Source organism: Tursiops truncatus, chromosome 12, assembly GCF_011762595.2.
Source record: "Tursiops truncatus isolate mTurTru1 chromosome 12, mTurTru1.mat.Y, whole genome shotgun sequence".
Classification (NCBI taxonomy): domain Eukaryota; kingdom Metazoa; phylum Chordata; class Mammalia; order Artiodactyla; family Delphinidae; genus Tursiops; species Tursiops truncatus.
In genome coordinates, this window is record NC_047045.1 from 47,374,056 (window position 1) to 47,388,914 (window position 14,859).

The 14,859-nt window shown below is 40.1% G+C and overlaps 1 protein-coding gene across 1 annotated transcript in view; it reads left to right on the plus strand.

The window, feature by feature from the left end:
* The window catches only part of SLC35F1 (solute carrier family 35 member F1), a 421,767-nt gene that overhangs the window by 239,208 nt on the left and 167,700 nt on the right, over positions 1-14,859 (plus strand). Inside the window, exon 2 of the mRNA XM_033867657.2 lies at positions 7,946-8,121. Coding sequence (XP_033723548.2) covers positions 7,946-8,121 — 176 coding nt within the window. The remainder of the gene's footprint in view (positions 1-7,945; positions 8,122-14,859) is intronic.

Below are 14,859 nucleotides of genomic sequence, written 5' to 3' on the forward strand. Positions count from 1 at the left end.
TTTCCCTTGCTCAGAAATTCCAAAGAACAATTCTTACTGAATTAAAACACTACCCTACACTTTAGGGTCTTCTGCTTCTTACCTCTCTTTACCCATCTCTGCTATTATTATGATTCTCACTGGCCAGCCCAGTGATTCTGCATGTCAGTCTCTGCTTCTGAGACAGCACAGCATTCTTCCTGGAATAATATGCCACCTTCAAAATACCAAATTAACTCTCTTCCATTATTTAAAACAAGCAAAACTGACTCAAAACTCTGTTCTCCATGAAACCTTTCCATATTTGCTTTGCCCAATTTAAAAAATAAATTTATTGAGTATAGTTGATTTACAGCGTTGTGTTAGTTTCTGCTGTACAGCAAAACGAATCAATTATACATATACATGTATCCACTCTTTTTTTAGATTCTGTTCCCATATCAGTCATTACAGAGTATTGAGTAGAGTTCCTTGTGCTGTACAGTAGGTCCTTATTAGTTATCTATTTTATACATAGTAGTGTGTATATGTCAGATTGGGACTGACATATTCTTTGCCTAGTTTTAAAGACTGAAATTATCTCTGATAACTTCTAGCAATTTTATATAGACTTACTGGAGTACATGGGTATTTTTATGTTCTCTATGCAGGTACAGTAGCTTCACTTATTTAAGTTCCATGCCCCTCCACGCTTCTTGGAGGCAGGGACCAAGCATCCCTTCCTCGTAACCTGTACCCAGCAGGTCTTGGCAAATGCTACTGAGTGATCTCTTTCTCTGCAGCTAATCCCCAAACCTGCAGAGTGTGTGCATAATAAATGAGTAAACATTGCTGCTAACTCAGCTACCAAACAGTTTAATCAAATACACAGAAGGAATAGACTTTAAGATCGAAGACACCAATCTCAAGAGTTAATGATTACACATCAGTGTCTTCTAAAAGTAAGTGAGAATTACAGAGTAGAAGGAAATGTAGAGCTCATTATCTTAGCTCGAGTTCCCCAGAAAGCACAGGCTTAAGTGCCGCTACTTTAGTTTGGACTGTAATCCCAGGGAGTAGGAGTGAGGAAGGGAAGGAGGGAGGGACAGTTCTGGGGCACTGAGTACCCAACAGAGAACCTTGTGAGGCAGGACCATCTTTAGAGAACCTGCAGAAGTGACTGCTTCTCGGGACAGTCTGTCAGGGGGAGGGCCGGGGGAGAGGAAGAAGAAGAATCTATCTGTCTGCTTTAGTTTCCTATTGCTCAAGTGCAATAATTCCCCGGCACCTCCCAGTTGCTGATGAGTGGGCACCAACTAGGTCCCCACAAGGTCTGGCCTTCAGCATCAACCTGGAATCTCCAGGGCAGAAGGCACAAGGCACACAGAATGGGCATGAGGCCCGGGGCCACTGGGCGGGGCCCACACAGTTTTGATTGCAGTCTATTCACAGTCTGTCATGGCAGCCACCACTGGAGCTAGGATACCTTGGAGACAGTGAGACCAAGAAGATTTGAAGGGGAGCATAAGTATCTTACACACTCGTCAATTAAAGTATCCTTACTTTACACGAAGGAATCCGAGCCCAAAGTTGGAGATGTGCAGGATCATGGAGCTTAATCAACGGAACTCAAGAGCCAGGGGCTTCTAACTCCCTATTGGTGCTTTCCACTGTTCTGTCCCACTTCTCTAGACAAACAACATCTAATATACATGCACATCTGTGACTCATCCTCTCACACTAGAGTTTCAAATGTCTCCTACACTTACTACCTCATGGACTCAGTGGAATATTGTTTACGAGGGCTTCCTTGTGACTTACTTGGTTTCCTCTAAAAAACAAAAAGAAAAGAAACTGATACCACAGAACCAGAGAACAGGTTAAATTCCATGAATACAGAATCTGAGGCAAAGAAACTCCAATTAATGTAAAAACCTCTGGAGATGTGTATTTGCTTCTTGCCTAATAATCTCCTTACATAGAAGTCTAATTAATACTTAAATGGAATAAAGCCTTTCAGCAAAGATCTTCAAGAAGCCAGTGTCCTAACTTCTGAAAACAGCAATCTCGTCAAAGAACATAGTAGAACACATTCTTCCCATATTCAAGTGGTACTGTGTTTAGTCAAGGCAGTATACGTGTTATTTATGTACGTACATCTGAATTCATATGCTGATTCAGATCTGACATGATTTGCCTGAGAATAGTTAACAGAATGAAGATGTTTCTGCAGAAAGTTTGATGTGCTCTCCTTCAAGATGATGATGTAATTGTTTCACTCTCATACCAAAGAATTACAAAGCAATATGATTATGTAACTCTATGCTGAAATTTTTCATACCTCTTTAAAAGAATGTATTCTTATAACTAAGGGAAGAAAATGAGATTCAACTTATGTTTTATATTAAATCTTATTATTTTGAATATCTACTTTGTAAAACACAAGTTTATTTACAAGATTCTAACGTCTATTTCTTTAACAGAACGGAGCTTTTGTGGTAATGGTTTATGTCGGTCTTTGTGAATACAAGCTCTATTATAACAGGTATTCAGCTTCCAGCAGCACTTTTTCCTGAGACTCATACATTTTTCATTGTCTAGTCATTCTGAATTTAAAGTGGATAGGATGTCCTTTTAAACACATAAACAAAGATGAAAATGTGTATCATAGTCTCTTCTCCATTTCTGCTGCTAAAATTATAGGAACTCTGTATCCTATGTTAGAATGCATCTGGTGTGCTATTCTATAAACTACATGAATAGCCAACAGCTCCCAGTATAAAATTCCACCCGGCACCGTATTTAGCATCATTTTTGCAAGATAGCACCTTACCAGGCTTGTTCAGAAATGCACCAGAAAACAGTTTATTAATCTCAGTGTCTAACTGGCAGAAGGAATACAGTGAAAATGAGATTTTTTTGTCTTTCAGAGCTGGTAGTTTTTCAAGATAAGCTAAGCAGCCGTCTTTCAAACCTTCTGATCTTTTTCATTTGTAGATATTTTTTCACTTGTAAATTTGTTCATTCATTCATTCTGTATTTATTGAGCATTTATTTCCTTCCCATTCAGGAGTCCTCAAGGCACCAGGAATATAGAAATGACTAGAATACCTTCCCTTCTTTTCAGGAACTCATGAGTCATACAGTATGGTGAGCACAAGTAGAGATAGGAACATACAGAGAAGGACACTTAACTCAGCCTTAGCGAGCAAGGGGCGGCCAAGGGGAGGCTTCCTGGAGAAGATGGTACCTTAAGTTCATGAAGAATTAAGTGAAGGGACCACAGATCTGCTGTAGTGGTTAGTGTGGGAAAAAATTGTTAGGAGGGGTAAGGTGACAGTAAATGAACTGAAAAGCTCCATAGGCAGAGACAGTGGTAGGAAGACATTCTGAGGCACAGATCACCAAAAGGATTTGCTCTGTGCTAAAAAGGAACAAAGGAGAATCTGATGAGAGGAAGATGGTGGGGCAGTGGAGAGGAGTGGGAGGTGGAATCAGCCGAGTGTCAACATCTAGGTTTATTTATATTTTTATTTATTTTGCTTTGGTGATTCTAGTAACTTAGCTCAGATGTGCAGACTTGCAACAGCTCCAGTACTAGCTCCCTTCACTTGGGAAAGGACTGGTGAACTAATCTGATAAAAGGTCCCTTCCATTCCTTCCTGTTTTACAAGTCATGTTTATTAGCGTGATGGACAAAACCATAATGTGCGTTTTCTGTCAGATCATACCAGCAGCAGCTGAATGACACGGCCACTAATTACAAGCAGAAATTGAATACAGCAGATTTGCTGTTTTGTTTGGATGAAGAAACAAGAATAAGCTTGTGTTGACCTCTGTTGAAAGGCACACATTACAGATGTCTTGGTGGAAGAGTTTTCATCAGTCAGTTGGGACGAATTGTTTTGTCTTCACCTTCCCCAGAATATTTCTGGAAACCAGCCACTTAGGTTTAGCACTGTGTTCTGTGCCCTCTGTGAGGGAAAAGAGTATTTTTTTGGCAGCATAAAGATGGTGTAGCATAGTAATTAGGAGGTTGGGATTTGGAATCATATGACTTAGTTTCTATCCAAATCTTCCCCCTGCTGGCTCTGTGACCTTGGGCTGGCTGTTTACCTCTCTAAGCATCAGTTTACTTATCTAGCAAATGGAACCATAACAATATCTGCCTTGTAAAGTTATTATGAGGATTAAATAAGACAGAATGTATAACTCTAAGCCTAGGACTCGGCACATGGAAAGAACTTAATAAATATGAATTATTATTGCTATTTCACCTTACCTGGGTCCATTTTGTAGTAAGGGACTAGTAGTAACTTGGGAACTAAGCTCCAAAATCTTGGTTTAGTAGTTCCCCAGTGACAAAGACTATGTCTTATTCATCTTTGCATACATAGTGCCTGGCATGTGAAGGCTGTTTTATAGCATTCAACATATTGGCACATATACATCAGAAGTACTAAAATTTTTTTTCTCTTATGTAAGCACTCTGTCATTTTTTTGTGGCTTGATTTTGTTCAGGATATCACCAAGGTTTCAAATACCATGGTTGTAACTTAAGCAGTTGTAGGAATTACCATGTCCTAGCAGTAGTCGTCGACCTTCCTTTCCCAAGGAGACACACTCCATACACAGCATCTCCAGTGGACATACTCAGCACCAGGACCCACTCTCTGGTATATGAGCTGTAACTCTCCCCGCTTCTCTTCCACTTAAGGATGTAAGTTATTATGCAAGTAAGAGTGACCCAATGAGAGGATAATCATGAATCCACTCTAAATTATTTTTAATCATTTTAAACATTATTATTTTAACTATTTTTGTTATTTTTATGTTATGTATGACTAGATCAAACTTCTTCAAAGGATTCTTGGAATTCTTTAAAATTCTTCAAAGTCAGCACCTTTATTTCTCACCACTTCTGTCCAATTAGTCACCACTAACTATCCCTTCTGTGAAATTCTCTGTTCCCTTTGTTTCCATGATACCAAGTGTTGCTCTGGTACTGACCACCAAAAGTGGTCTTTCAAAGGCTGGCAGTGACTACAAATCATCTTTTGTCAGTCCTCATTCTTCATGCCCTCTAAGCAACATTCAATATTACAACTGTTCCCTCCACGAAAGTCTCTGTTCCCTTGGTTTCCTTGACATAAAGAACTATCTTGGTCTTCCCGTTAGCCTTCAAACCACTTCTGACTCCAATGATGTGCCTCTTCTTTCGTCCCTAACCCCAATCTGGGGATTCTCCAAAGACTTCCTAGGCCTTCTTATTTTATTTCCTCTTCTTCCTTCCATGTTGTTAGCATCCGTTTCCAGTACTTTAGCCGCCACTCTTATATGTAAAAGTTCCACATCTTTTTCTCCTGGTTGACCTCCCTATCCAACTCTGATCCCATGATTCTAATACTGTTGGATCATTTGGAAGTTCATTTGGCAGCTCAAATTCAATATACCAAAAATGTTTGTTATCTTTACACTAAAACCAACTCCTTATCGTGGTTTTTGTTAGTGCGTATCACACTTCTCTTAGGCTGGCTTAAAAACCTTTGAGTTAAATCTGGTACTTCTCTTTACTTCTGCTTTTCTTTCTTCTTTTTTTTGAAATCATCCTTTCATTTCAACAAAACTGTTCAGTGTTGCCTAGGTCTACCTCTGCACTGTCTTGAAGCTCTCCATTTTCTACTTCCTCTGAATGGTATTGCCCAGCTGTAAATATAGTGAAGAACATTATACCAGCATCACAGTAAAAACAATAATTATAGTATAATGATATAGAAGTAAAGGAGATATATCCCAGGGAAGAGAGGGCAGAGAAGACTTTTTAAAGGGGGTAACATAACGTGTGAGCCAAATCTTGAAAGATGAATAAGAGTCAGACTGATATGTCAGGATGAACATTCTGGAAATAATAACATGTGAAAAGGAACGCCAACAAAGAAGACCACGACTCATTGTTGAAGTGCAAGTAGCTCTGTAGGTCTGGAGCTCTGGCTTCATGGGGGAATAAAGTGGGGAAGCAGGAGGCAGAGCTTTGCGGTAGTAGGAGTGGAGGGAGGGTATTGAGGGCCTTGTTTCAGTATCTGCTACTGCATAACAAACCACCCCAAACTTCATGCCCTAAAACAACACAACCAATGATTATTTCTCACAGTTCTCCAACTGGGCAGCAATCACTGGGGATGGTTCATCTCTGCTCCACATGACTCAGGTTGGCGCTGCTCCACTGGGACCAGAGGATCCACAATCCTCACTCACATGTCTGGTACTTCAGCTGAGGTGGCAGTGGTTGGCTGGGTCTCTCTTCTTCTTTTCACACAGCCTCTCAGTATTCGGTAGTCTAGCTCTGGTTCTTTACATGGAAGCTGTATCCTAAGAGGGCAGAAAATGGAAGCCGCAGAGCTTCTTAAGGTTTAGGACCAGAAGTCACATGACATCTCCCCCTACCTTCTATTGGTCAAAGCAAGTCACAAGACCAGCTCAGCTTCTGGAAAAGGAAAATAGACCCCACCTCCCTTTGGGAGAAGCAGCATGAATATAGAGGGATGTGAGGAAATGTTGGCAGACATCTTTGTAGATGGTGTAACATAGGCCTTATAGATCACTGCATTCTGTAGGGTACCATCTCTAGGGTATCATCTATAGGGTAGGATTTTAAGCAACAGACTGACATTTTAAACTGACATGTTTAAAAATATCGCTTTGACTCCTTTGACACCTTTATGAAGATTGAATTGAAGGGTCAGGGCCAGTGCCTGGAAACAGAGCAATCTACCCATCTACCAAGGCAGCCTCTGCCAGTATGTTACAGGCTAACCTCTGCAGAGTCTTTTTCATAGGTCCCCATGCATTGCCACAATTCCTCCTCCTCGTGGAAGCAAATGGAATGAGTGATGGATGCCTTTTTTAAAAAGAAGGATACCACCAAGGTGTCCACCCAGAACCCTGCCCAGGGGTCCAGTGCCCCTTCCAGAAAGATGGATTCACATCTGCCATGGGGGAGGGAATATGCGATGCTGCAGAAACTCTGCCTAATGCTTTTCTGTTTAGAAATACTACTCTTTGCTTATTTTATGTTCATTTTTCTTTAAATAAATAAACCAGGAAAGTCAGATGAGACCCCTGGGGAGAGCAGAAGTCTGCTTTGCAGAAGCCAGGGGCTTGTCCTGTGTCAGAGCATACAGGTGGATGTGACCATAAAGCCCACATGGGCGTTTTATTTCTATGCAAAGTGAGCCATTTGACTCTTGCCTGTAATCTCCACTACAGTGGTCTGTAGGGTCAGTGCCTATAAAAAAAGCCATAGAAAATATTCACAGAATTTGAAATGCCTTATCGTACCCCCTCAGTCGCTAAATTTCCTTCGTGAATGACAGTTTTAATGTGTCAGCAACTGCGACTTGAGCAGAGGAGAGCAGAGACTAGTGCTTATTAGTGCTTGTTAGAGCAAACTGTTCAATATCTGGGAATGGAGAGGAGATAGTCCTTTTAGATTATCAGGGGTTTGTATGGCCCCTTTACCTAAGTTTTCCTAGAGCCAAGATTTTGGTCTATGAAGAAAAAAGTCTCTGTTTTTTGGTACAAGAACCTGAGGACAAGGTTGGAATATGGTCCTGTTTCGTCAGTGTTCAGGTTCTCTCTCAGGTTTCTGAACATTTGTTCATGCCATGGTGGCATCAGGATGATGTTAATTCCCCCCCAGAGCTCCAGGGCTCAGTAGGTAGAAGCCAGGATCACTTGGAGAGATTTGGTCTCAAATCTCAGCTTTGCCACTTCCTAGTTATGCGACTGTAAGAAAATTCCTTAACCCCTCTAAACTTTGGTTTCTTCCTCTGCAAAACCCCCGTAAGGTAGCATTGCTATGATGGATTAAAAGAAATACTGTTTATTGCACTTAGCCTAGTGAATGGCACAAGTGCTCAGTAAATTTTAAGTGATTGTTCTAATGGACTTAATGCTGATCTTTGCTATGTTTCTCTTTATTTCTCAGGGAGATGTTAATCTCTGTGGCTCTAGGCCAGGTGTTATCCCTCCTTATTTGTGGAATTAGCTTGACCAGCAAGTACCTGTCAGAAGATTTCCATGCCAATACACCAGTCTTCCAGAGTTTCCTCAATTACATCCTCCTCTTCTTGGTCTATACCACCACACTAGCTGTCAGACAAGGTAAGCATGCAAAATCCCGAGAATGTAGCTTCGTTTCTCTTTTAGCAACATCTGCAAGAGTGATGAGTGATGACCAGATTAACTTTTTTCACTTACAGCGTCATAAGACAATTCAAAACCCCAAATCTCACTCTTCTATTTTGCGGTAATACAGCAAACAAAATGAGTGAGTAAATCACAAAGAAGCATAAATTGTGTGAATTCAGCAGGAAGTAGGAAATGCATGTATAGGCAGAAATGTACAATTGCTTATATTTGTATTCCTTTTAGCATTCCTTGTACCCCTCAGTAAATCTAAATAGACTGCTTCGCTGGAACCTGGAACAGGCCTGATGAAGCTGTCTTAATAAATGCTAACCCTTAGAAATCCAAGGGGATTACAGACAAATATATGTTCTTGGAAAAGTGTCACGAGAAAGATAAAAATAGTAAACACAAACAACTCTAGTAATAACAAAGGGGGAAAGAAAGAAAAGAAAGCTACCACAAATGGCCATGTGAGATGTTCTGTCTAAACTTAAAAGAGCCAAAAAAATGAAACAAGTCCTCCAAGAGTCAGTGCAAGGAAAACTTATTAAAGGGCAATTGCAGTTGAAATCCTTGGGGTATATCTCTGGAGGATATACTTCAGAGACTTATGATTATACCTATGGCCCAGAAATAGCCAATAATAACCCCCCAGTATCAGCTGTCGACTGTAAAATATGCACTGAAAAGTAGCCATTAATAGGTTTGAAGACAATTATATACTATAATAATGAATAACGGTATGTGTATAGCTGTATACATCAATCCTAAGAGTCATACTCTTTAGAAACTTTGCTAATAAGCGTATATCAGCATTGAATTTGTATATTTCCTTATTTGGATTGTCCTTCAGAGTCATATTGCTTAATTAAAATGATTTGGCCAGGACTAGATTTCATCTTAGAGGGAGAGTAAAAATGAACAAGTTAGGACTGAATTCTAGTTTAACTTGGGATTTGTTTAAAGTATTGGAAAAGCTAATTTCATTTACTTCTCAAATATTGGTGTTATTGGTGTTTGTTTTTTAAAATTTAACATCGGTAGGCATAATTAATTTAAGAGTAACATTTCAAATAAAACCTCAGGCTACAGAAGTTATAGACATTGAGTCTCAGCTATATTTCCTCAGTAGGATTTGGAAGCTAATGATTTTGAATGCTACAAATGCATTATCTAAACAGTTATACCCACAATTTCACCATTGGTGCCTCAATCCAGGAAAGAACTCCAGAAAATGAGGAAATTGGGGAGGCATATAATTAGAAATTTACTTATGAGAGACTGTTAACATGAGGAATGTATAGTTTGGTCGTTCAAGAAGAGAGAGCTATGCAGTTTGACTTAAAAATCACTTGATGAAAGCTTGGATAATAGTTTAGAATTATTAGAGAATAGAATGATTTTAGCCCAGAACAAGGATTATAATTAAGGATAGTAAGATTAAATGAAGAGCAATTTTGCAACACTCTAATATAACCAAAAACATCACACGAAAGTGGTGAATTTACGTTCTGTAGAGATTTTTAGAACCAAACAGTCTCGACTACAAGATGGTGAACTACAACTAGTCTTTGGGTTCTTGTCAGTCTTACTTTCCAGGAGCCCAGAGATTTAGCAAAAACTCTCATCAGGGAAAAAAATAAAATCAAGCCATTCTAAGAAACAGAGAGTAATTTCACAGTTACAGGTAGAGACAGAAAAGCTTAAAAAACTAAATGTAGAAAAAGACCCAAAGTTAATAATAATACCTTCTGTTGAGGCTTTATAATGTGCCAGCTACTACCTATGTGAATTACCTCTTTTATTCCTTCAATCCAAGGAAATAAGAATTATTATCCAAAATTTTATAAATAGGAGATCGGAGACTCCCCCAGCATCAGGAACCTGCTCCAGGCTACAGAACTAGGGAGAGTAGGGGCCCCTCCCAGGCTAGGGCTGGGTGCCTTCATGACCCACTGTGCCCACCCATGTGCGGTCCGGGGAGGAAGGAAGAGGGAAGGGAGACAGGTTGGAGCAAAAGGAGGATTTTTCGCTTTGAATTTCAAAACCCTGGATAAGAAACCAGCCCTGGGGGCAAAGTCTAGTGAGGCACAGCACTGATGTCAGGAGGATGTGACTGTAAACGGTGCTGGGAGAGGATGGCGAGGGTGGGCAGGGCAGAGGCATGACTGGAAAGAGGCCAAGGACCAGAAGCAGCAAGGAATTCAGAGGCTCTTTGGAAGCAAAAGACTGAAGAGGACCTCAGAAAACTCCGACTGTCATTGCAGTTGGTGATGGAGAGAACCAGTTTCTAAAATGCCCTATCCAGAGATTTCTGCATTGCCTCAGATTATCACTAAATATGCTGGTGTGTCTTTATTTGGGTGTTTACTCAGAATGTTTGTTTGTTTTAAGCTTCATCTTTAGAAGTTTTAATAGGCTGGCATTAAGCTAACATCTGGAAATCAACATAGTAATTACATTAATTTTGTATAGGCTGATTCCGTGCCGTGTTCTAGAGACATAATAATCTCCTTCCTCATGCACCTCAAGATTTGAGAGGGAATGAACAGAGCAAAGAGGAGAGGATGCAAAGTGTGATGTGTGTGAGGAAAGTGCTGTCATGGGCACATTTTCTCCTCCCTTGCAGGTACTTCCTAAGTACTCTGCTAAGTACTCTGCCGGGAGTGCTGCAGGTCAGGATTGAGCAAGATGCCAGCCTTTCCAATTCTTCCAGCACAGATGTCACTGGCCCCACAAGGCCACCATATTCATTTGATACCACCTTAGGCCACACAACAGCAATAAGTTAGACTCAGGAATTAACAATCTTTCTTTATTGTTTTAATTATAAAATGTATGATTGTCACATGTAAACATATTGTGATAAATGCAAGAAGCCTTTCAAGAGCATTAAGGGTGATGTTATTACAAAAGCCTTGTGGAAATTTGACTTCAGAGTTGAAGTGAATTCTCCTCACCAAATTTGCACTGAACCAATGATCAAAGACTCTGAAGCAACAGAATGCAGTATAAGTTTCAGTGTAACGCCAGTTCAAACTGGAGTTTTGAATTTGTCCCTGATTATTAATTGGTTCCTACAAAAATTTGTAGAAAACCAAAAATTGATTCCTACAAAGACCATCCTCCTTAAAAAAAAAAAGTATACTGTAGAACAAGTTTTAAGGCTAGCCCTTTGTGATTGGAGCTAGGTTTTTTTATTCCAGATGGTTCTAAAATTTTTAAAAATCTTGCTGTTTCTCCTAAAGAGCTTCTTTAATACAACTCTATAGAAAAAAATGTACTTCAAAAAAGTAGTTCCAATGACAATGTATCACATTTGAGAATTCAGATAAAATTTAGATAGCTGTTACTCGGTTAGTTGTAACCACTTTGGGGAAATTACTCGGACAATGTGGTGAAGTGGTTAAGAATCCGCCTGCCAATGCAGGAGACACGGGTTTGAACCCTGGTCCGGGAATATCCCACATGCCGTGGAGCAACTAAGCCCGTGCGCCACAAATACTGAGCCTGCGCTCTAGAGCCCGTGCACCGCAACTACTGAGCCCGCGTGCCACAACTACTGAAGCCTGCGTGCCTAGAACCCATGCTCTGCAACAAGAGAAGCTATCGCAAGGAGAAGCCGACACATCACAACAAAGAGTAGCCCCCGCTCGCTGCAACTAGAGAAAGCCCGCGTGCAGCAACGAAGACCCAACACAGCCGGGGGGGAAAAATATACACACACACACACACACACACACACACACACACACACACACACACACCCATTGAAATAATGCCTGAAATCCAAACTCACGCTATATGTACAAAGTAGGGTTTCAGGAATTGTAAAGAAAAACGTAGTCCTCCCCTTGTGTTTCTCCTTTACTCTTGCTCTACCACCACACCACAATACTTCCAACACCAGATGTGTGGGGCTTTTCCCACACCATGCAATTCTGTGACACCAGCTGGGTGTCTTACAATATAACTCACTTCTGACAGTTCTATCTGGAGATGGATAGAAGTTATTACCTGTGCTTCTGACCTACCTGCTATAGATCAGAGGTTCCCACGAACCCTCCTTGGGTTTGGTTAATTTGCTCGAGCGTCTCACAGGACTCAGGAAAGCAGTTTACTTACTGTTTACCAGTTTATTACAAAAGGATGTGATAAAGGATATAGATGTATGCTCAGATGGAAGAGGTGAGTAGGGCAAGGTGTGTGGAAAGGGTCGTGGAGCCCCCAGGCCCTCTCTGGGCACAGCTCTTAGCATCTCCATGTCACGTGTTCACCAACCCTAGAGCTCTCTAAACCTCATGCTTTTGGAATTTTTACGGAGGCTTCATTAGGTGGGCATGATCATTAGCTTCATTTCCAGCCCCTCTCCTCTCTCTGGAAAATGGGAAGACGGGGCTGAAAGTTCCAGGTTTCTAATCATAGCTTGGTGTTCCTGGCGACCAGCCCCATCCAGGAGCGCACCAAGAGTCACCTCATTAGAAACAAAAGAAATTCCTATCTCTCTGGAAATTGTAAGGGATTTAGGAGCTCTGTGTCAGGAACTAGGGTCAAAGACCGAATATTAGAACCAAATATGCTCCTAGCGTTCTTCTCACTTAGGAAATTACAAGTGTTTTAGGAGCTCTGAGCCAGGAACTGGGGACAGAGAACGATACATATATATTTCTATTATCTCACAGGTATATGACTAAGAAAGTATAGTGAAGCTTCCCAAAACTTACGGATTTGCCTGGGAAGCCTCTTCCTCATGCCTACTTTTTTCTTAAAATTCCATGTAATACTAGCTGAAATCAGGAAGCAGAGAAACACAAAAAGCAAAGACTGTGAACAACTAAAGACCACTCAGTTCTTGCATTTGGATGTAGAAGCAAGAAATGTGACAGGCTTTTAAAACAAAGGTGAAATAGGATATATTTCTTACCAAGAAAAATTATGTCATCAAACTTTTTGCCCATAAGCTTCTTTTATCAATTATTACAAGAATCCTGCTGCTTCCCAGAACTACTTTCAGCAGTTCTTAAATAACAGATATCCGTGGTTCTTTTTTTGGCAGTTTTTAACTTCTGAATATATATAAACCACACAATTTTTAAATAGTCAATAATTTCTTCTTCCTTTTCTCCTGCCAGTTTTTCTCAGTTCTTGCCTCTCCAATTTCTTTTTGTTTTCCTTATCAACAAGTTGCTCAGTGATGGGGAAGGTAAAGATTGTGGAGCAAAACCAGGATGCTGAGAGTGAAAAGAAAATACTTTCGTTCCTTGTTTTCTTCCTCAAGTTATGATGACGGGGAAAGAATGGGTATCAGTAATGAACGCATGGATAGAATCAGAAGTGCCTGCTTCTTTTTGTATACAGACCCTAGAAAGAGAAGCAAAGGTTGCCACTGTTGAGCATCATCAGAGATATTCCTGATGACTAGTTCTACAAGTTTTGCTTTTTCACTGAAAGATATTTTTATAAGCTCTTCCAATTTTGAATAAAAGACAAGCTTGCAGCTAAAAATTTGATGAGTATTGCATGAATTCCAGCAAATTCTTACATACACTTTAAAATATTTGTTGAATCTTTTATATATTTCTTTGGGTGAGTGTGAAGATGAAACAAGTTACTAATAGTACTAACAGAACACTCAAAAATATCATCATGTGTAATCCCTTTGATTTTTTCCAAAGAGAATACTGAAAAGTAAATTCATGCCTTACTGTTCAAGAGAAATATTCTCGGTTTGAACATTAAATTCCAGGAGACAGAAATCCTAGAGGTCTAGGTTCAAATTTCAGTTCTCAGTGGAGAGGCTGAAGGCATTAAGTCAGCTCAGGAATATCAAGCACTCACCCTCTCCTGATCCCTTTTACCCACTATCTTCTTTTTTCACCCAGAGCACTCAAATAGGGCAGGATTGGTGAGAGAAATATATAAAGATGACAGCCTTGTCTACACACAATAGCTGGATGCAACTCATGGCCCAGTAGTCTAGTCCCCACAAGAATGTTCTTCTCAGAATTTGTACCAAAAAAGTATTGCTCCTTTTGGTGGTGGCTGGGGAGACATTAATCAGAAGATAATTGTTGCCTCTTCCAATGTAAGGCAGGCTTCATATTTGTTCTCTGCAGAAACACTATACTTCTTACACTTCTTACAGTTACATAGGCTAAATTCTCAATTACCAATGCTGCAAGATTTAAAATATCTGTGTAATTAGAAGAAACGTAGGACTTCATACGAAATAATATAGACCTCTCAGAAAACCACAAGGTCTGGGAAACTTAGGTATCTGGCATTTCACAGTACGTCAGACCCTAGAATCCCCTGAAGATCTCACCTCCCCAGTTCTGTTTGTATGGCTCTGCCTCTGTGAATCTTTGCCCCTTGCCTTTGTTGGAATTTTCTTTGGTGCTTGCTATAGGAAGTCAAAAACACAGGCCAGAGCAGTAAAAAGAGTTAAAGCAGGATCCAGGATTTTCGCAGAGCAGAAGCCTCAGTTTTGTTTTGTTTTTTAATTTTATTTTATATTAGAGTACAGTTGATTTACAATTTTGTGTTAGTTTCAGGTGTACAGCAAAGTGATTCATTTATACATATACATATATCCATTCTTTTTCAGAATCTTTTTGCATATAGGTTATTACAGAATATTGAGTATAGTTTCCTGTGCTACACAGTAGGTCCTTGTTGATTATCTATTTCCTGTATAGTAGTGTGTGTTTG